Source organism: Salvelinus namaycush, chromosome 30 (assembly GCF_016432855.1).
Source record: "Salvelinus namaycush isolate Seneca chromosome 30, SaNama_1.0, whole genome shotgun sequence".
Classification (NCBI taxonomy): domain Eukaryota; kingdom Metazoa; phylum Chordata; class Actinopteri; order Salmoniformes; family Salmonidae; genus Salvelinus; species Salvelinus namaycush.
The window spans coordinates 12,869,315-12,892,406 of record NC_052336.1 but is presented as its reverse complement, the minus strand read 5'-3'; the positions used below and the strand labels follow the sequence as shown (position 1 = coordinate 12,892,406).

The 23,092-nt window shown below is 44.2% G+C and overlaps 1 protein-coding gene across 1 annotated transcript in view; it reads right to left on the bottom strand.

Annotated features, from left to right (window-relative positions):
• The window catches only part of LOC120024806 (synaptotagmin-7-like), a 49,546-nt gene that overhangs the window by 12,235 nt on the left and 14,219 nt on the right, over positions 1 to 23,092 (bottom strand). Inside the window, exons 4-7 of the mRNA XM_038969134.1 lie at positions 20,345 to 20,430; positions 19,873 to 19,878; positions 17,374 to 17,508; positions 5,471 to 5,596 (exon numbers count right to left, since the gene is read on the bottom strand). Coding sequence (XP_038825062.1) covers positions 5,471 to 5,596; positions 17,374 to 17,508; positions 19,873 to 19,878; positions 20,345 to 20,430 — 353 coding nt within the window. The remainder of the gene's footprint in view (positions 1 to 5,470; positions 5,597 to 17,373; positions 17,509 to 19,872; positions 19,879 to 20,344; positions 20,431 to 23,092) is intronic.

The following is a 23,092-nucleotide window of genomic DNA, read 5'->3' as shown; positions in this document are numbered from 1 at the left end:
TTAGGTTGAGTTAGTGGAGTTAGATGGAGTTAGATGATGTTAGATAGAGTTAATGAAGTTAGATAGAGTTAGATAGAGTTAATGAAGTTAGATTGAGTTAATGGAGTTAGATGAAGTTAATGGAGTTAGATGAAGTTAATGGAGTTAGATTGAGTTAGATGAAGTTAGATAGAGTTAGATGGAGTTAGATCATGTTAGATAGAGTTAATGAAGTTAATGGAGTTAATGGAGTTAGATAGAGTTAATGAGTTAATGGAGTTAGGTTGAGTTAGTGGAGTTAGATGGAGTTAGATGGAGTTAGATGATGTTAGATAGAGTTAATGAAGTTAGATAGAGTTTGATAGAGTTAATGAAGTTAGATGGAGTTAGGTTGAGTTAATGAAATTAGATGATGTTAGATAGAGTTAATGAAGTTAGATAGAGTTCGATAGAGTTAATGGAGTTCATGGAGTTAGATTGAGTTAATGGAGTTAGATGGAGTTAGATAGAGTTAATGAAATTAGATGGAGTTAGATTGAGTTAATGAAGTTTGATGGAGTTAGATGATGTTAGAGTTAGTGAAGTTAGATGGAGTTAGATAGAGTTAATGGAGTTAGATGATGTTAGAGTTAATGGAGTTAGATAGAGTTAATGGAGTTAGATGATGTTAGAGTTAATGGAGTTAGATGGCGTTAGATAGAGTTAATGAAGTTATATGGAGGTGTAATGATGAGTTTGTTACAGCAGAAAATCTTTCAGTGTACTCTCGATAATATCATTCATAGCAGGCAAGCCTTCATGAGATATGAATGATATGAGCATCTTCATAGTATTATTGGAGAGAAACAGTGGTGCTTCACTGCAAAAACAATTGACTTGAATAAGTATCAAATACAGGTCCCCAAACAGGCTGAGCCCAAGACACGTTTTGCATGTTGATTACATAGAGTGTATGTGAATCTCTGGAGTGTCTCTTTTCCTGTGTGTATGTGTCCCTACTCCTTTTTCTCCATCTCCATATCTGTGTGTGAGAGTGTGTGTGTGCTGCCCACAGGGGAATCTCATTCCCCTGTTGTGATATTCAGCAGTGATGCAGATGTAACCCAGCCAAGCTGCCTGGGCAGACAGTCATCCACCCTGACAGAGGACCAGAGCTCTGACATCATCCCATCAGAGCGCCAGTCAACACCCCCAGGGGAAGCAAGATTAGATGAATGAAGAGATAGAGAGATAGAGGGAGGGAAAGAAAGGGCTGACAAAGGGAGGGAAGGTAAGTAAAGGGTTAATAGATCAATTAGATCAAGGGAGGAAGAGAGACTGCATGAGAGGCAGAGAGAGACAGTGAGAAAGAATGAGAGATGGAGAGATGGATTGAGAGGAGCGGGGTTGGTGTTGTAGAGGGCAGCATGATGGAGGGAGGAGATGGAGGTGAGGTGGAGTGGGAGGGAGGGTTGGGTTCTTATGATGGGAGAGGGGGTAGAGTGGTGAAAACATAAGAGATGAGGGATCAACAGGGGGACCTGGCTTGGGAGAAAGCGTGTATCCATAAACATTCAGTATATGAGGCATGCTGATCATACAATGCCCCAGGAGAGCAGCGCAACACAATCACAGGTCCCCAGGCTGTGATGGATGAGGCCTGAGCTCTGGTGTCAGCCCACTCAGTGCAAACATCCAACAGCAGGCCACCTCCCTCCGTACCAGCTTAATACAACTAATGGAGCCATCTACTATATGTTGTCCAGCTAACTGCGGTTTGAATACTTTTCTCCAACCTGAGTCTGAGTCATCCTGATTGGTTGGTACCCCGTGAATGCTGGTTGATGCTTCAACTGATCTTTAAACTCCCTTTTATTGCACAAACACCTAATAAAGTAAAGAGATGGAAAAGTGATGTCATTTCCTCCTCATATCTCACTTAGATATTGATTAAGGTGAATTTATGCAGCGCTTTTTTCCACACAGGACTTCCGATGCGGATTTCTCACTATTTTCCATCAGATTATATAACTGCGCTTTTCTTTAATCAACTTTGTGTTCCGACTCAAACGCCTCAGCAAGGCATGGTGAATGACTTTCTGCGACAGAGCTGACTTTTTTTTTTAAATGGCTCTTTTGTGCTGACCTATATTGCTGTTCCCAGCCAATCAAGTTACCCTGAGCTAGCTCCAGAGGCGGCCATGGAGACCGTTGCCAAGCCAGAAGAGTAATTATAAGGCTTGACTCAGTTTGATTACAGGCCAGATGAAGAAACTCTGGCTCCAAGGAGTTGGTGGTCCAGGCTCAAAGAGCATGGAGCGTTGAGCTCCTTATTTACGTGTTCTCTGTGTGTCTGCGTGTCTGGGGGCTAGCACTGTCATGCTACAGCAGATTTTATTTTGAAGATGGTAATGATACTGAGCTGCCATGATAAAACTCTGTAGCTACTGCATGTTGGTGGGAGGGTTAGTCCAGTGACTCCAGTCAGCTGTGAGGCTTAAGGCGTCTGACACAATGGACCTCAGCCACCAGTGCATGACTCGATGACCACAACTTCCATAACCAGCTTTAAGGTATAGCCTACAGAATACTGTATTCACTCTTTGGACCGAGTTTTTACAATACAAACACTTTCTGGATCAGATATCATATCTGTAAGAATGGTATCGTCAGAGAACAGTACAATGCTCAATAGAAGCAGCTCCAGTAGCATGCTTTAGAGTCAGACAACATTGGGGTTAAACTACTTTGTGGAGTATCACTAATCTCGCAGCACAAATCTTTCCAGACTACTAATAAATACAAATGACTTCCAGGATAATTTCATTGTTTTCCTCCCTCATCTCCTTGTGGATAGAGCTTGGTTATCACTGGCTTTAGAGTTGTGCTGTAACACTATGATTAGTTTCTAATTGAGCTGCCACAGCAAAAGAAACAGAGATTACGCTGCCTAGTTTATGCTTCTCACGAAGCTTTGATTACCTGTTTCTAAGCATCTGAGTGTACACTCCTGTCTCCTGAGAATGAGCCAAGGCATATCGTTCTCCATCCATCTGAATAAAGATTCCCTCTCTGCCCGAAATAGATAATATTCCGTTGTACTCAGTACTACAGGGATAAACAAGACAGGTCTCACGGATGCAGCAGAACATATTCTCCATTTGAGAGAATGGTTGACCTTCCCTCTCTACCAATGACCCTTTCTCTGTCTATGCAAGGACATCCTATTCTAATATACATTAAGGTGTGTGTATGGACGGAGGGTATATGCTTTGTCTGTCAATGTCAGTTTCACCTGAGCCTGTATGTGTATTTATTCATCTCATTGAACTGTATGTTTCTAGGCATCTGAATTGTGAATGGTTCCATTTCTCTTTGAGTGAATACTTCTGTCTTTTTGGCAGTGAGTGTACATTTCACTAGCAACCTGAAAGCAAAGGTTTCTCTCTTTGTCTGACAGCATATGTGTGCTCTCTCGCGCTCTCTCACACACACACACACACACACACACACACACACACACACACACACACACACACACACACACACACACACACACACACACACACACACACACACACACACACACACACACACACACACACACACACACACACACACACACACACACACACACATGGAGGGATCTTCACTTTCCATCATCTTCAGTCTGCTGGGATCCATCATAAGGCCAGGGGTGGGCATGGCAGGGGCACTGGGACCCACACAGGGATAACTAGAGAGACTGAGAGATGGACAGAGATGATGATTGAAAGTGGTTATTCATTGTGGAAGGACACTAGACAAGTTGGCCCACGAGATTGTGCCTCGCACCAGATCGCTTTGATTAAAGACTGGTGTTGGACAGGCACCCGGCCAGGAAGAGGGAGAAGATGAGCATGCAGGTGTGCCTCCACACCGTGACTGCAATGTAGGCATTTTAAGGCTGAACAGGTCATAATCGTGGCATGACCGTGAAACACGATTAGCATGACCACGACAGGACAAACCCACAGGCCAATACAGCACAATAGCGTTCCTTCAGAACAAAATTCTTATGTATTCTGACCGCTGCACAGAACTCCATCTACCATCGTTCATATTTTGTTCCTTTTAGAACTGAGTACAAAGGCAATTCCAGGAGGCATTACAAATGGTATTGAAATCATAAGATGCAGTACAAAATAGTCTACATCAGAGAGATTCAGTGAAAACTAACTATTGTCTGATAAATGTAAGAGCTGTTCTATTGCTCATCTGGGACAGAAATGTACTGAACACTACCATATAAAAGCACTCACTACTACACCACCTTACACAGTAGGACTCCTTACCCAATAATCAGGATTTATGTACAGTCCACTACCCATGAGGGACAGGAGGCAAGCAGAGCACTCAATTCCTGAGAACGTTTTAGGTGATAGCACGGCAGCCTATCTAGCTGTTTGCTCACCACAAGAGTTGCTCTGGTTCTTATTTCCCAGCTGGTAGTTTAGCGTGCTTGTCTCTGACAGCTGTTGGGGAATGCATATGGAGTCGGTGGCAGAAGAACGGTTAGCATATTTTTAGACAGGCATTTCACACGGGGGGACCACACTCCCGAATAATGAGTCCGCCCCCACCATGCTCCCTGCTGAGGAACGGAGACACGCAGATCAAACCCTCTTTGAGCTGGCGAGGAAGAGCGGGAGGCAAACAGGCTAACAAGGGGGAGGCAGGATGAGAGGGAGCATGAAAAGAACAAGGGAGCATGAAAAAGGAAAGATGGAAAAACTGAGGAAACAAAGCCAAAGCAGACTTAGAATGGCAAAGTAAACAAACATGTTGCGGTAAGGCTAGGACCAATGAAGTGGGACAGGATGTAGACACATAGTTAACACTTGATGATTGGACATTCTAGTGTTCTTACCTGATAAGTCCTATTTCAAATCAGGAGAAGGAATTGGGGAATGGTTGATTGGCCAGGATCAGAGACAATATATGGGGAGCAGATGCTTATTTAATATATAATAAAGGTCATTACTTCCTGCTACCTTCTCAGAGTGACTATATCTAATCCTGTTACTAATGTACTAACTCAGGACTCTCACAGCAGGAAGACACTGAAACCAACCAATCAGATGCTTCTGTCAGCCCATCCAATTACAGCGTCCCCATTGGGTTGTTATAGGCTCCCTCTCACTGTGGATCATGCCGATCACACAGCAGCTTCAAAACTGGACCACAAGGATCTGCTCTGAACCTCCGAACATCAGACACACTGCTGAGAAGTCTACACCAACTATTTTTCTTCAATCTCTCTTATCTCATTTCACCAGGGCTTTATCTCTCAACTCTTTCTTTCTTTCTTTCTTTCTTTCTTTCTTTCTTTCTTTCTTTCTTTCTTTCTTTCTTTCTTTCTTTCTTTCTTTCTTTCTTTCTTTCTTTCTTTCTTTCTTTCTTTCTTTCTTTGTCTTTCACACTCTCCCTCTTTCTCATCCTTTCACTCTTTTGTTCATAGGCTGGCTGGTACCTTGATTTGTCTGGTGGAGTTGACTTTTCTTGGCATGCTGGTGCTTCCTGTAGATCTGGGAGGTTGGCGAAGTCATCTTGTTCAGCCAGCCCGATCGCTAGAGACAGAACAACCATCTTCCCCTCGCTGCTCCACACAATAACACACACACACACAACGAGTACAGAGACAGAGTAGAGACAGGTAGTTAAAAAAAACTGTAAAGAGGAGAGAAAGGTGGTATTATCACTTGGATTGATACAAAACCTCATCCTTAAAACATTTAATTGAACCCAAACTGTTGTAGACACAGATTGTTGACTTTCTATGTGCTTTGGAGCGTACCATGTTACAGGCTTTAGTCATATTGAAGTATGCTGAAGTCTGAAAGGGGCCAGGCACACAGTGCTCTTAACAAGCAAACATTCACACACTCCTGCTCTCCCTCACACACACCCTTAGCTTCCCCTAAGGGATCCTCTTCCACGGTTTGTGTAAAGCTGTGAGGTGAGTCACTGTTTCTCTGTACCCTGTCCTGTCTTCTTATAGCAGTTTTTCTTTCCCTCCATATTTAACCCAAATATATTCTCTCTCTCTCTCTCTCTCTCTCTCTCTCTCTCTCTCTCTCTCTCTCTCTCTCTCTCTCCCTCTCTCCCTCTCTCCCTCTCTCCCTCTCTCCCTCTCTCTCTCTCTCTCTCTCTCTCTCTCTCTCTCTCTCTCTCTCTCTCTCAAAATTGAAAATCATTTAGCAAAAGATCACGACTGCCTGCAAAAAAAAAATGAACACAACCATACTTATCTCTTGAGTCGAAGCAGACAAAACAGAAATGTTGTCTGTGTTTTAAAATCCAAGTAGATCCATACAAGTTCTTTACAGTCACTAAATCATGATTATCAAATTAAAGTACTATCCAAGGTGGTAGTTCACCAAACTATTTCATTCACATTAAATCAAATATCATTCCTGCACATTATGTGCAGGATTCATTCATCGGTATCATCACAATCCAATTCCATGTATTCAATACAAAGGTTGGTTTGCTCATAGTTTTGTAGACTTTCCATTGGCACACAGAAACACAATCCACAATAGACATAAGGAAAGGTGACCACAATAGAGGAACACAACTGATATGAATTTATAGGCCTAAATCCACACCAAAGTAAAGCTCTATCATGGAAGGTCACAATGTTGGAGATGATGACTTAAAAGTAACACAACTTCATTCTCTGCATCTCTGTAAATCCGCAATATAAAATAATCTTAGCAATTAGACAGTCCGCATTGCCTAGATCTTTCCACCTCTCCCCATCCTCCCATCCCCTAGAGCCTGAGTCCAGCCCAGAAAGATTCATGTTTACAAAGACTGTGGGCAAGGCCACCTCTCCCTCCATGTTCCACATATCTGCCCTGCCTTTATTGAGCGATGATTCAGTGAGGAAGTCACTGGTCTGAGGCCTGTGTTAATGGGCCAGAGAGACTCAAGTGGAGGGCAGGGGGGTCGGGGAGGTCCGCAGGCTGCCCTACACAGCCTCAGACATCCATCATCGTTCACACACAGGAGGAGAAGGAATCGCTGTGTTTTGTTTCTCTAACAAATAGTTAATCCCCAGCCAATCATTTCAATACCAGATTCATTGGAAAATCGGTGACACCATCAAATGTGTCAGGAGATTCTGGTCTCCAGATCGCTCCTCCACCTACAGTAGATCTACTCTCTCCAATATGCTGTGAGGGGTCTGTGAAGTACTGAAGTTCTGCCTACTGCAGGGTAATAAAAACAAACGTACATTTAGCGGTACATATGATGGTACATTTGATGGTACATTTGGCACATTTAGCTTTATCATAGCTAAATATTGTAAAAATTAGAGCTAAATTGAATTAGGAAGTGGTTGTTTTTCATCCATATCCACACAGAGAATTGAACTCTCTCTCCACCTCAACAACTCCTCCTCGTCTCCTTGGGTTTAACCTTCATCCTATACCCCTTCTCTTTCCGTCTTTCACACACTACTCCTCTCTACCTTTATCTCTCTCTCTCTAATAGTGACAGTCCATTGAGGGAGTAATGACGCTGTAGACAGGAGATCAATGCATGTAGAGTTTATACATGCTGCTGCTTAACCCCTGCACCCATGTTGATGCCCACAGGCTATAAATGTGATATACACTGTAAGCTCGCTCGCACGCACACACACACACACACACACACACACACACACACACACACACACACACACACACACACACACACACACACACACACACACACACACACACACACACACACACACACACACACACACACACACACACACACACACACACACACACACACACACACACACACAGTAAAGACTTCAGAGTACGGTATGCAGCTGCAGCATACTTATTAGCTCAAATAGTTTGTCCCCCACCCTCAGGTAGACAAGTGTGACTATGCAAAGATAATACATGTGACTTTAAGTAAACTTAAAAACAGACACTAAAGGGCATACAGACAGAGTAACCAAGAACGATGCATAAATTACACAGCATATTAAAGTAATGCCAAAAAACAGCTACAGTACATGGCTTAGGCTTGGCATTTCGGGAGTGAATCTTACAGTATATGAAACTCTTTAGGACAATTACCTGAGGAGAAGGGGGGAGATTTGATATAATAAGGACAACACAGTGAGGTTGAGAAAGCCCAAAGAGACAGACAGAGGACAGTGCAGACAGGTTCAGAATAGAACCAAGAGCAGAATCTAGAAGATTCCAAGATCAGCAGACTCACAGGAAAGACTTGACATCCAGTCCTCTGTTGCGGATCTGTCCCATCATGTGGTCCCAGCTGCCTGGATTGGACCTGGAGCGTCCTCCTCCTGCTCCTCTGTACCGGGAAGCACCTGTCCCCGCCGGACTCCCCCGCACCCCCCGCGGGCCTCCCCGGTGCCCTCCGCCCCCGAGCCCTGTGTGCAGCTGGCCCAGGCTCTGGGAGGTGGCTGGGGGGTCATTGGGGCCCGGAGGGGGCTGGTGGCTGAGAGGCTGCTGGAGACTCTGCTGTCGCACCAGGGGACGAGGACGGGCTGCTGCTGAGGATGGAATGTGCTCCAGAGTAGAGGCGGCCGAGAGGGAGGGGTCCCCAAAACTGACCAGACAGAGTAGCAAGGGAAGAGACGGTAACAAGGGTTTGCAGAGGTTGCAGTGAGAGAAGAGGGAAGGAGAGGGATAGATGAGAAGGATAGTGGTAACCAGAGAGATTGACAGAAGAGATCCATAATTGGAAAATAGGAGATACAGAGGAAGAGTGATGGTGTGAGTACAATACAAGTACCAGAGGGAACAAAAATGAGGATGGGCCCAGAGAGTTCAACATAGAGAAAGGAGGGTATGGAGAGATGGAAAACAGGAAATAGAGCATTGTCAGGTTAAATCAGTTTAGCAGTAGTCATACAGTTGTAGAAGATGCTTGTATAGATGCTTGTATGTGAGTGTCTGACAGTCTGTGGGTAGGCTTGTGTTTTTGACAGTGCTCAGCCCCACACCAAACAGGAGCTAACAGCCTTTATCTCTATTTTCCTTCATCCACTGCTCTTACCCTTTTCATGTCACTTTTCTCCCTGATTTACCTTGACCTCTTCCTCCTCCTTTGTATCCATTATTTTTCATCCCATTAATCTGTCCTCCTCTAACCCATGATGACTTTACACTAGCCTCCTAGCTACCTCTCACACTATGCTGCTTCTCTTAGGTCAACTGGTCTTTGTCAGCTCTATTCATCTTGCCTGCCTTACCTATCAGTTCAACACATTCATCTGACCAAACAACCCTCTCCCCTCCCTCAAACCTCTCTGTCTTTCTAATCATCCGTCTGCTTTTACACTAGTTTAATAGTGTTTCCCTACTCTCCCCCTTCGATTTCTGCCCTTCATGATTACTGTAAGCTCTGGCTAAACAGCCTCTGTCTTAGGCTAGTGCAGCACTGGAGGATTTACAGCCTTTGGCTGTGTTGACTGTGCTCTTCAGTGGGCCCGGGCTAGCTCCACAGCGCTGTAGTAATTCTACTGGAGAGCACCAGAGGCAGGGCCCCGAGAGGAGGGATTTGTGGACCAGATTAATACCAGTCACACTTCATACTCCCCACATGGCCTTTCAGATAGCTCACATACAGCTCAGGACAATGTGTTGACTGAAGATGGGCTGTGGTTAGTGAGAATGAGTGTTACTGTCATTATATGAATGGTCAGTGGGTATGGAAGTGTTTTGGGATGGGCTTATGGTATGTGCTAATAGCGGTTACAGCACATTTCATAAGTGTACGGACGTTGCTTTAAACATTCCAGAAAATCTACAAGTGCCATCAGATTTGCTTGGATTGTACAATTGAAGTCGGAAGTTTACATACACTTAGGTTGTAGTCATTAAAACTAGTTTTTCAACCACTCCACAAATGTAGTTTTGGCAAGTCGGTTAGGACATCTCCTTTGTGCATGACACAAGTAATTTTTCCAACAATTGTTTGCAGACAGATATTTTCACTTATAATTCACTGTATCACAATTCCAGTGGGTCAGACGTTTACATGACTGTGCCTTTAAACAGCTTGGAAAATTCCAGAAAATGATGTCATGGCTTTAGAAGCTTCTGATAGGCTAATTGACATAATTTGAGTCAATAGGAGGTGTACCTGTGGATGTATTTCAAGGCCTACCTTCAAACTCAGTGCCTCTTTGCTTGACATCATGGGAATATCAAAATAAATCAGCCAAGACCTCAGAAAAAAAATTGTAGACCTCCACAAGTCTGGTTCATCATTGGGAGCAATTTTCAAACGCCTGAAGGTACCACGTTCATCTGTACAAACAATAGTACACAAGTATAAATATCATGGGACCACGCAGCCGCCATACAGCTCAGGAAGGAGCTCCTAGAGATGAACGTACTTTGGTGTGAAAAGTGCAAATCAATCCCAGAACAACAGCAAAGGACCTTGTGAATCCAATTAAAAATTGGATGTAATAAATGTATTACTAGCCACTTTAAACAATGCCACTTTATATAATGTTTACATACCCTACATTACTCATCTCATATGTATATACTGTACTCTATACCGTCTACTGCATCTTGCCTATGCCGTTCTGCATCTTGCCTATGCCGTTCGGCCATCGCTCATCCATATATTTTTATGTACATATTCTTATTCATTCCTTTACACTTGTGTGTATAAGGTAGTTGTTGTGAAATTGTTAGATTACTTGTTAGATATTACTGCATTGTCGGAACTAGAAGCACAAGCATTTCGCTACACTCGCATTAACATCTGCTAACCATGTGTGTGTGACAAATACAATTTGATTTGATTTGAAGATGCTGGAGGAAACAGGCACAAAAGTATCTATATCCACAGTAAAACAAGTCCTATATCGACATAACCTGAAAGGCCGCTCAGCAAGGAAGAAGCCACTGCTCCAAAACCGCCATAAAAAAGCCAGACTACGGTTTGCAACTGCACATGGGGACAAAGATCGTACTTTTTGGAGAAATGTCCTCTGGTCTGATGAAACAAAAATAGAACTGTTTGGCCATAATGACCATTGTTATGTTTGAAGGAAAAAGGGGGAGGCTTGCAAGCCGAAGAACACCATCCCAACCGTGAAGCACGGGGGTGGCAGCATCATGTTGTTGGGGTGCTTTGCTGCAGGAGGGACTGGTGCAATTCACAAAATAGATGGCATCATGAGGGAGGAAAATTATGTGAATATATTGAAGCAACATCTCAAGACATCAGTCAGGAAGTTAAAGCTTGGTCGCAAATGGGTCTTCCAAATGGACAATGACCCCAAGCATACTTCCAAAGTTGTGGCAAAATGGCTTAAGGACAACCAAGTCAAGGTATTGGAGTGGCCATCACAAAGCCTTGACCTCAATCCTATAGAAAATGTGTAGGCAGAACTGAAAAAGCGTGTGCGAGCAAGGAGGCCTACAAACCTGACTCAGTTACACCCGCACTGTCAGGAGGAATGGGACAAAATTCACCCAACTTATTGTGGGAAGCTTGTGGAAGGCTACCTGAAACGTTTGACCCAAGTTAAACAATTTAAAGGCAATGCTACCAGATACTAATTGAGTGTATGTAAACTTTTGACCCACTGACAATGTGATGAAAGAAATAAAAGCTGAAATAAATCATTCTCTCTACTATTATTCTGACATTTCACATTCTTAAAATAAAGTGGTGATCCTAACTGGCCTAAGACGGGGAATTTTTACATGGATTAAATGTCAGGAATTGTGAAAAACTGAGTTTAAATGTATTTGGCTAAGGTGTATGTAAACTTCTGACTTCAACTATATATAATATACGACATTAGGTTGTTTTGATTGAAATTCATCAGTATCATGCTTTCCCACTCTCTCTGTTCACCTGTATCACCACTGCCTAAATCCTTCCTCTCACTCATCTCATCCAAAGTATTATCATTGGACCTTTTATATAGCATAAAGAATCTAAAGAATGAGGTAGGGTAGAAATAATATGGATGGATGCATTAAGTATGAAAGATAGGGATAAGCTTACAAGCTATCAGTGACAAGAGAAAAATATAACAATATAAAGAATAAATGTGACTCAGAGATAGAAGTGTATCTATGAAAGCAGCAAGTCATAGATAGCAACATCAAATAAAAGTCTTTCAATAAAATAATTCCACTCTGCTCTTCCAACAATGATGCATTCAGTGCCAAGCTGCAGTATGCGCCACATCAGCTGCAGTATGCGTCACATCAGCTGCAGTATGCGCCACATCAGCTGCAGTATGCTCCACATCAGCTGCAGTATGCGCCACATCAGCTGCAGTATGCGCCACATCAGCTGCAGTATGCTCCACATCAGCTGCAGTATGCGCCACATCAGCTGCAGTATGCGCCACATCAGCTGCAGTATGCTCCACATCAGCTGCAGTATGCGCCACATCAGCTGCAGTATGCGCCACATCAGCTGCAGTATGCGCCACATCAGCTGCAGTATGCGCCACATCAGCTGCAGAATGCGCCACATCAGCTGCAGTATGCTCCACATCAGCTGCAGTATGCACCACATCAGCTGCAGTATGCACCACATCAGCTGCAGTATGCTCCACATCAGCTGCAGTATGCTCCACATCAGCTGCAGTATGCGCCACATCAGCTGCAGTATGCACCACATCAACTGCAGTATGCACCACATCAGCTGCAGTATGCACCACATCAGCTGCAGTATGCACCACATCAGCTGCAGTATGCTCCACATCAGCTGCAGTATGCGCCACATCAGCTGCAGTATGCACCACATCAGCTGCAGTATGCACCACATCAGCTGCAGTATGCGCTACATTTTACAGTCCAACAATTATTTATGTCATAACTGACAGAATGATTCATCAATAAATCTGGATGGAATACGTGGCATAGGGCCAGCCAGACATCTGGGAGTCCAATTCACACAGAAATACATTTCACAATGTGTCATAAAATTGGCTTAGGCTTTTTTACAGCTCCTACCCAGATACCGTAGCAAGCTCAACACCTAATTCTTTCACTGTACATTTCTCTACTATTTCAATATCTCTCGTGTCCAAGGTTGAATACATTCAACTGCAAATAGATATTTAATTTGTCTCTCTGCGTGTATAGTAAATGACTTACCTACCCTGTCATTCAAATGGCCAGGCAGGCTATAAGCCCTTCTATCTGCTGCCTGTATCCTCCCCCTGCTAACTTAAGGAGGGCTTCTCAGATATCTCCTACCCAGAAAGTCAATTAAACTGACTAAAAACCTTGAGTGATTTGTAATTAAAAAGCCTTGAGGGGCAGAGGTAGAGAGAGGGGAGAGTGAGACATATCTTACAGCAGAAACATAGACACACATGCCTACCTCAAAATAGAAACCAATTACAGACCATAAATGGGGAAAAAGTTACATTTGATTAGGATGAGGGGGGAGGTAAAAAGTAGAGGAGTGAAGAAGGCAGGTAAAGAGGGAATTGGATTTTGACTGAAAGTGTTAAAATGGTTATACACTCTTAGAAAAAAGGTTCCAGGTAGAACCCTCTACGGAAAGGGTTCTACTGTATATGGAACCCAAAAGGGTTCTACCTGGAACCAAAAGGGTTCTTCAAAGGGCGTCCCCTATGGGGTCAGCCAAAGAAACGTTTTAGGTTCTAGATAGCACCTTCTTTCTAAGAGTGTACATGAGGAGAGTTTCAGGCGTCTTAAGAACGGCCCTGCTATAAGATTCCAAATCAAAAAGTAGATATTTTGTGGTCCAATACAGTGATGAAGCAGTGGCAGACGTTGCGTAACTTTTGGTATTTGTTTGTGAGAGAGGATGTTCTCTTTAGTCAACAGTGCCTTACCATGACAACATATTCCCATGCATCAGAAAATGTCAGTACAAGCACTCACATTTTCAGCTCATCATTTCCTTCAATAGTTTCTTCCCTCTTTCCATCCATTCTTCCTCTCATAAATCTCTGCACTACCAAATGCAGCATATATCACATATAAGCCTTTCTGCTTCTGACTGCAGTCCCCCAAACCATCCATACCATGCCCCTGTGCTGCTCAGCAATACCCCACATGCGTGACCTCATGCCCAGCCAACCCATGTCACTCATGTCACTCACTTTCTGGGCCTCAGGCCTCCGGCGTGCATGTGGCTCTGGACCGTCTGCCAGCGCCCAGCCTTGCTGCCAGGGCCCAGCCCCGTCACTATGCTTCTCACGCTGTCACTGCGACTGGGACCTGCCCCGCTCCCACACCCAGCCCCGCCCCCATCCCCCTTCTCCACCCCACTGAGAGACAGGGGGCACCAGATAGACAGACAGACACAGACATAAAGGAGAAAGAGAGAGACAGACGGAGGAGAGAGAGAGAGACAGAGAAAGAGAGAGAGAGGTGGATAGTAACAGTAGAATCAGTGAGGTAGAACAACCCGGAAAGTGAACCACACAGCAGAATAGCATTAGGATGGGGGTAGTGTTATCAATCCAGCTACAGGTTTCCAATACAGAGGAGTAGCAGCCAGCCAGCAAGTCAGTAGGCTGTGCTGCTGCTGGGTTAGCAGGAGGGAGACGGGCTGAGATTCACTGTCTGTCTGTCTGTCTGTCTGTCTGTCTGTCTGTCTGTCTGTCTGTCTGTCTGTCTGTCTGTCTGTCTGTCTGTCTGTCTGTCTGTCTGTCTGTCTGTCTGTCTGTCTGTCTGTCTGTCTGTCTGTCTGTCTGTCTGTCTGTCTGTCTGTCTGTCTGTCTGTCTGTCTGTCTGTCTGTCCATCTCTCCGTCCGTATGTCCGTCCGTCTTTCTGTCTGAACCAGATGGGAAGAGTGACAGAGTGGTGTGTGTTTGGGTGCAGTAGGACTGAGACAGACAGATGCTGGCTGTGTTTTGAGTACCTGTCAGTTAGACTGACTGGCCATTCTGCAGCTTTACTTTATACTGCACATTAAATATACATGACCAAATGTATTATTCTATCAAGGACTTCATGGTGTTTGCAATACAACTGAGGGGGTCATGATCATTGAATTATGTAGGCTATCTATGGCCTATTTACATTTTAAAAGAAACAGTTGATCTACTTTGTTATGTACAGTAGGATATACAACGTTAAATGAAACAGATAGGCTTGATTGAAAGATTATGGTGTGTGTAATGACATTGTTGGAGTGAGTGGCTCGAAAGTCTCTAGTAAGACATTGTAGTGTATAGCAGTTAATCAGCACAGTGAATCTGTTGAGTACACACTTCATTCCTCTCCCGCGTAACCCAGAGCAGCACAAGCAGCCGTAACCTAGACAACGTCACAGAGACAACACCAGACAGACCAGACACAGTTTCACTACAGGGTCACTACACTCAGTGGAGACACACAGACACAGTCAGAGAACACAGCTGCTGGCCGAGAGGGAAAACACTTTAGACAGAGGATATGTACGTCCAGCCTGCAACAGTTCTACAGTGAGCATGGGGTAGGGGTAGGGATGGAGTTGACCATTTAGGGAGATTTAAGGTAAGTTATATTTAGCTTATGCACAGGGCTTCCCATCCCTTGCTCAAGACCTCGTCACATGACGGTGAAAAGGGCAAACATTTGACTGGATCTCAAAAAGGGATCAATGGATCCTAGCAGGTTCACTGTACCACAGCCCATGAACTCTAAAGACAATACACCCATTGAGAATAAACCCCCTCTTTATCCTTTCTCTGGTAAACTATAAAATAAAATAAAAAACGACTTTCTCCGTGCAGGAAAAACATCAATGACATTAGAGCCTTTAGTGATTAATGTACTGTACAGCTATAGAGTGACTGGTGTGTCCAGAGGGCTCAGGTGGTCTGACTAAGGAGAGGCAGCCTTATAGCACCTGGAGGTGGTGGTGGTGGTGGTGGTGACACAAAACCACGAGGCACAACGAGAGTGAGGAGAGGTGATTAGGGAACGACACAGGACTCCTATAGAATGTGACAAAAAAACGACAACAGCAAAAACTAGGAGCAAAATCCCAAAACAACGGTCAACCCTCGATGACAGAGCTGAGGGGACGGTTTAAACCGAGGGCAATGGGTTTACGGTTAATACCCTTAAGATTAGGGGATGGTTGGTTAGTTGGTTGGTTTCAGTGGAAAGGTGGGTATTGGGCTGTGTGAGTGGGATCTATAAAGGGTTTCTGCTCAGATGGTTTGAGGGTTGTCCGTCTCCATGGTAGCACTCCATGGGCTGGAGGTGAAGGGTTAGAGGTTAAGGGTTAGTGAGGCTGGCAGGGCTGTAGGGAATAGGGGGCATTTCAAATGTTTGTTGGTTGGTTGGTATATGGGTAAATGTTGGTATATAGGTAAAAGTTTCTTCATGTTAAGTTTCAGTATGCTAAGTTTCTGTATGTCTATATTGTGTGTAATTTAAAGATTCATATTACATATTCATGTGTCCAGATGGGAAAGGCTAGTATAATGAATAGTGTGTTTATAGTGTTTATAGTGGGGGGCAGCTTCAGACATGATCTGCATCTATTAGTGTCTCCATCCAATTAATATTTGATCGGTCTTGGTAACACCACTAGAGACAACCCTCTTCTTGATTCAATCTAAGGTTGCATCCCAAATGGCTCCCTATTCCCTATGTAGTGCATTACTTTTGACCAGAGGGAATAGGGTCAAATTTGCGACGCACCCGAGATGAAGAATAGAGGGCTGGAGGGAGACAAGGCTGACCTCACGCCTGGCCATCCCTATACTGATGTCAGTCACATCTAAGGTAAGGCAAGTAGAAACATCCAGTGGCAGCCCTGTACATCTCAATCTAGTTCTGCATGGTCAACAATGCATACTAAATAGCTTTACCTTTCAGACCCTGTTGGCTGCAGGAAAAGGAATTACTAATGCCAATCAACGGAACTCTCCCAAGACAGAAGATACTGTATGTAAGATGTGCATGTTACGTGGATAACATCACTTAATAATGCCGTTTGGCCCCCTTAGGCTATTACATTTGACCTTAGCAATGACCTTTACCGGGACATATGCATTAGGTTATGCCTTGGGTTCAGAGCTACTGTTTGGCAAATGAGCTACTTGTGTACAATATAAAGTGCATACTTTGTGCATCATGTAGCTCTTACGTGTATGTCCGGCAGAGAGAAATGCATGCGTGGACTAGGGTGGACTAGGGTGGCATGTTCCTATGTAGACAATGTACTGTGTCTTTGGATGTATATTTTGTCTGCAATGTTTGTCTGTTTCAGACTGAAGGTGTTGAGGGTCAGACTGAGTCAGACTGAGGGTGTTGTGGAGGGTTGGGGGTACGGGGGCACAGAACTCATTGTGAGAGGCTTGGCTCCCCCGCTTCGTTACAGCCCTGCACAGAGAGAGGGGTCCCTTACCAGCCGCGACCGAGACTCACTTGGGCGTGAGGCGAGGGTCTCCGTACGGGGCATAGGGGGACATGTTTAAGAGGAACTCTTTGGGCGGATAGGAGCTCCATCTCTGCTGCACGTTGCTGCTGTCATTGTTATTCCAAAAGTCCCTGTCTAGATCACTGCGGCCAGAGAGAGAGACAGGTAAGAGCAGTACAGCCAATCACAGTGGAGTAGGAGGGAGGAGTTTCAGGGATAGAAAGAAAGATAAGTCAGAGCAGCAGAGCCAATCACAGTGGAGCAAAGTGAAGGATGTTTCTTGGAGAGAGACAGGATATGGAAACAACCTTAGTTTAATAGGTGAATGAGAGAAATGTCAATCCAGGCAATAGAGATACACCTCTAATATTTGTAGAAAATAATTTGAAAATACATTAGGGGTCCTGCACAGGGCCGGACTACCACATTAGGGGTACGGCCCTGGGGCACCGACCTCCGGGGGCCCCCATTTCTGAAATCAGCTAACTTCCTACATTTCAACACATTTTTCCATGGTGCAGAGAGAAAACCTTTACCTTCTCCCACAGGACCACTGTGCCCACCCACACCTCCCACCACAGGACAGTTGCACCGACCCACAGGTACCGGGGGCACCTTGAAGGCATAGAGAGCATTTCGGGGTTGGATGAATATTCATTTGGAATAGTCTACGCAGGGTAAGATAAGATCTGCGGACAAAATTCAAATGGATATTTTGATAATTAGAATTTCTAGAAGAGAGAATTACAGACCAGTTCATTTCAGTGATTGAAGGTAAGACGTCTCTTCTATTGTAGGTCGATTGGCAGGGGCTTCTAAAATGCTTTTAAGAAATGCAAGTATAGATCAGAAAACAGTCCCCTGGGTTTATGCCAGTTCTCAAAAATGTTGCGGAGGGGGTGAGATGGTAGTGTTTTGCATTAAAATCGCCACAAATAACTGGTCAGAAGTCAGCTAAATCTAGTGTCAGAGTACAGAATTGGTCATGAAATTAGTTATCATAAGTGTTCGGTGCATACACCAACAGAATAGTACTACTTTTCTTAATAAAGGTCAGTTTAATAAAATTGATTGTACCCTCCCTGAGGGATCCTCCACCTAAGTCAGTGTATTGGAAGTTGCGTCTGGCAACAATAAGTACTCTTTTACTTTTTGTAGTAAAACATGATGAAGCAATGACATGATAATACTTGTTGGAAAAACAAGATACATTTATGCGGCGTGTTCAGATCCCGTACATTCGAGGAAAAAAAGGTTATATCAATCATGAGTACCAAATAATGCGATGACCTGCCAATTTTTTTTGCTAATTTCCTGCAATTCTACACTTTTTGCCATGGGGCGGAGAAAATAATGTGCTTTTTTATAGCTCATCTCATGCTTTTGTTCACATTTTGCCATGAGGCTGAGAGAAGGTTTAGCAGTTTTTCAAGCTAATTTCCTGCTAGTCTATACATTTTGCCATGAGGCTGAGAGAAAATGTTGCAGTTTTGAAGCAAATTTCCTGCAATTCCACACATTTTGCTATCGTATGCTATCTGCCCCCCCCCCCCCCCCCCCCCCCCCCCTAATTTAACAAAAACAAATTGGGTTGGGGGCCCCCTGGAGGTCGAGGGCCTAGGGGCACGTGCCCTGTGTGCCCGTTCGGTAATCTGGCCCTGGTCCTGCATTTATAAAAGTAATTCCATTATAATGTTCATCATATACTTTCAGAGGAAAACATTTATGTCTTTGAAAAGAAAGTAGGAAAACAAGGAAGGTAAAAAGTGTATCGGTCTAAAGGGGATGGGGTTTGGGAAAAGCATATCGTCTATTCTGTGAGCTGACACAGCATCCAGACTCATGGACAAGTTAATAGATTATACCTTCCTCTGTACAAGGGATTAGAAAACAGTGAAAGAGTTAAAAATGTATTCAACATCAATCACAGAGTAATATACAGTATGTTATAAGTCAAAGTGAAACAGCAAAGGTTGGATACACAGATAAAACATATCTTGGAAAAAGGGAGAGATACAGAAATAGAGAAGGGAGAAATAAAACAGGGAGGAGAGTGATGAAAGGGAGAATGGGAGAACAGGTGGCATGGTGACAGAGGGAGAGGACTGTGGGGTTAGCTGGAGACAGAGACCACAGTCTGTCAGGTTTTGGGCTGCGCAGCTGCAACCATGAAGCAGGAATGTTAACAACAAACAGTCATACAGTAGAATATATCATCAAGACATTGCTGCAGGTATCGTGGACATCAAATACTATTTTTTTATTGGGATTGGGCTTTAGTCATAAATGTACTATGATACACATAATATTAGGTATAGTGCTCGTTTAAGTGATTCTGACTATATTACTTTACAAGGCATTGGGATAAAGGGTACCTTGGTGCAATCCAAGTAGAAGAATGGTTTTAGGTTTAAACTCTAGATGTAATGCAAATGTCAACTGAAACTCAGCCAAGGTAATCACATTCAGGCTGTAAAATAAAGTAACACTGCAGTTGGACAGTAAACTAGTGGCTTATCAGGGGTTGGGTTAAATGCGGAAGACACATTTCAGTAGAATACATTCAGTTGGACAACTGACTAGGTATCCCCCTTTCCCTTTCCCTTTATCAGTAAGACACTATTACAGTTCCGTTGAGTGTTCAGGAACACATCATGTAGTTCCTAATTTTACTGGAGTTTAACATGCTCTTTATCTGAAGCCTGTCAAATGAAGTATGCTATAATTTATGCCTCTTGTTTTCACCGGAAGGACTGTAAGGAGTTGTCAAGATACGCTTATTTAACAACCACAACTGCCCTTTTCCTTGCTAAATATGTTCCTTCCCCTCCATATCTCAGCGAGATTCAGTGTTTTTGCCTTTTATTTGAGCACACCCAGGTATTTGCCTCTCATCCTCTTGACAGTCCCAGTTAGCTGTGCTGTAGTGAATCCTTCAAAGCTCAGCCAGCCCCCCCCCCACCACCACCCAACACTTACTTGATGGCTTTGTTTTCCCCTCGGCCACGAATCTGAACTGAATCTGGGGTGCTGGCTGCCTCCACCCCAGGCTTGTTCCTCTTGCCCTGGAGAGACAGAGACAGAGACAGAGACAGAGACAGAGACAGAGACAGAGACAGAGACAGAGACAGAGACAGAGACAGAGAGGTGAGGGAGAGAGACAGAGACAGAGAGATAGAGAGAGAGAGAAAGAGAGAGACAGACAGAAAGAGAGACAGACAGAAAGAGAGACAGAGACAGAGACAGAGACAGAGAGAGAAAGAGAGAGAGAAAGAGAGAGACAGAGAGAGACAGAGACAGAGAGAGAGAGAGACAGAGACAGAGAGAGAGAGAGACAGAGATAGAGACAGAGAGAGAGAGACAGAGACAGAGAGGAGAGAGAGAGACAGAGAGAGAGAGACAGAAAGACAGAGATAGAGACAGAGATAGAGAAAGACAGAGAGAGAGACAGACAGAGAGAGAGAAAGAGACAGAGAAAGACAGAGACAAAGAGAGAGAGAGAGAGAGAAAGAAAAACAGACAGACAGGCAGACATGGAGAGAGTGAGAGAGAGTGAGAGAGACAGAGAGAGAGAGAAACACACAGACAGACAGAGAAAGAGTGAGTGACAGAGACAGAAAGAGAGAGACAGAGAAAGAGAGAGAGAGAGAGAGAGTGAGAGAGAGAGAAAATGAGATAAATCATTTCCTTCGTGTCCATTGACTTGTGTCTCTCTGTGAGCTGTCTTGATTGCTGTTTACATCTGAAAACACGTTACCAGCGGAGCCTTCATTACAGAGCCTTTAGCATGCCATCAGGTGCCAAAAATATGCTAAATGATCCCAGGCAACACTTTGGATGCGAGCCAGCACTTACAGTAGCATGTGCATGCCCCGCCCACCTGAGGATCTATTTCCTGTGTTTGAGGCGTGAAAAATCCACTTGTCACTTAAATTTTGCTGGATTGATTGCTTTCCTTTTACTCATGCGACTCTTTCATACTCTTGCTTGTGCCTGTTGTTTTTCCCCGCTAACGTTACGACCGTGGAAATGTTTGTAATGACCTGTCAAAAACACCACAGAAATGGGCTCAATGGAATACACAGTCGATCCATTGCATCTAAAAGAACGCTTGCTTAGTCAGGGATTTAATGCATTGTCTAGACACTTACATCACAAGAAAGAGAAGAAAGAGACGTCTATTTTGATGGGTGTTAATTTTTTGTGGAATTGAAAAAAGTTTGAATTTAATACAGTTGAAATGTTTACAAATGAAATAAAAGCAACTTTTTAAAATGATTATAGTGATATTATGTCTGATGTCGCAAAAAATGTAAAGTAAACGTCCTCTCACTGTCAACTGCGTGTATTTTCAGCAAATTTAACATGTGTAAATATTTGTATGAACATAACAAGATTCAACAACTGAGACATGAACTGAACAAGTTCCACAGACATGTGACTAACAGAAATTGAACAATGTGTCCCTGAACAAAGGAAAGGTCAAAAGTAACAGTCAGTATCTGGTGTGGCCAGTACTGAAGTGCATCTCCTCCTAATGGACTGGACCAGATTTGCCAGTTCTTGCTGTGAGATGTGACCCCACTCTTCCACCAAGGCACCTGCAAGTTCCCGGACATTCCTGGGGGAAATGGGCCTAGCCCTCACCCTCCAATCGAACAGGTCCCAGACATGCTCAATGGGATTGAGATCCGGGCTCTTTGCTGGCCATGGCAGAACACTGACATTCCTGTCTTACAGGAAATCATGCACAGAACGAGCAGTATGGCTGGTGGCATTGTCATGCCGGAGGGTCAAGTCAGGATGAGCCTGCAGGAAGGGTACCACGAGGGAGGAGGATGTATTCCCTGTAACGCAAAGCGTTGAGATTGCCTGCAATGACAACAAGCTCAGAATGATGATGCTGTGACACACCGCCCTAGACCATGACGGACCCTCAACCTCCAAATCGATCCCGCTCCAGAGTACAGGCCTCAGTGTAACGCTCATTCCTGCGACGATAAACGTGAATCCGACCATCACCCCTGGTGAGACAAAACCGAGACTCGTCAGTGAAGAGCACTTTTTGTCAGTCCTGTCTGGTCCAGCGACGGTGGGTTTGTGCCCATAGGCGATGTTGTTGCCGGTGATAGTCTGGTGAGGACCTGCCTTACAACAGGCCTACAAGCCCTCAGTCCAGCCTCTCTCAGCCTATTGCGGACAGTCTGAGCACTGATGGAGGGATTGTGTGTTCCTGGTGTAACTCGTCCGTTGTTGTTGCCATCCTGTACCTGTCCCGCAGGTGTGATGTTCGGATGTACCGATCCGGTGCAGGTGTTGTTACACGTGGTCTGCCACTGCGAGGACGATCAGCTGTCCGTCCTGTCTCCCTGTAGCGCTGTCTTAGGCGTCTCACAGTACGGACATTGCAATTAATTGCGCTGGCCACATCTGCAGTCCTCATGCCTCCTTGCAGCGTGCCTAAGGCACTTTCACGCAGATGAGTAGGGACCCTGGGCATTTTTGTTTTGGTGTTTTTCAGAGTCAGTAGAAAGGCCTCTTTAGTGTCCCAAGTTTTCATAACTGTGACCTTAATTGCCTACCGTCTGTAAGCTGTTAGTGACTTTACGACCGTTCCACAGGTGCATGTTCATTAATTGTTTATGGTTCATTGAACAAGCATGGGAAACAGTGTTTAAACCCTTTACAATGAAGATTTGCGAAGTTATTTGGATTTTTACAAATTAT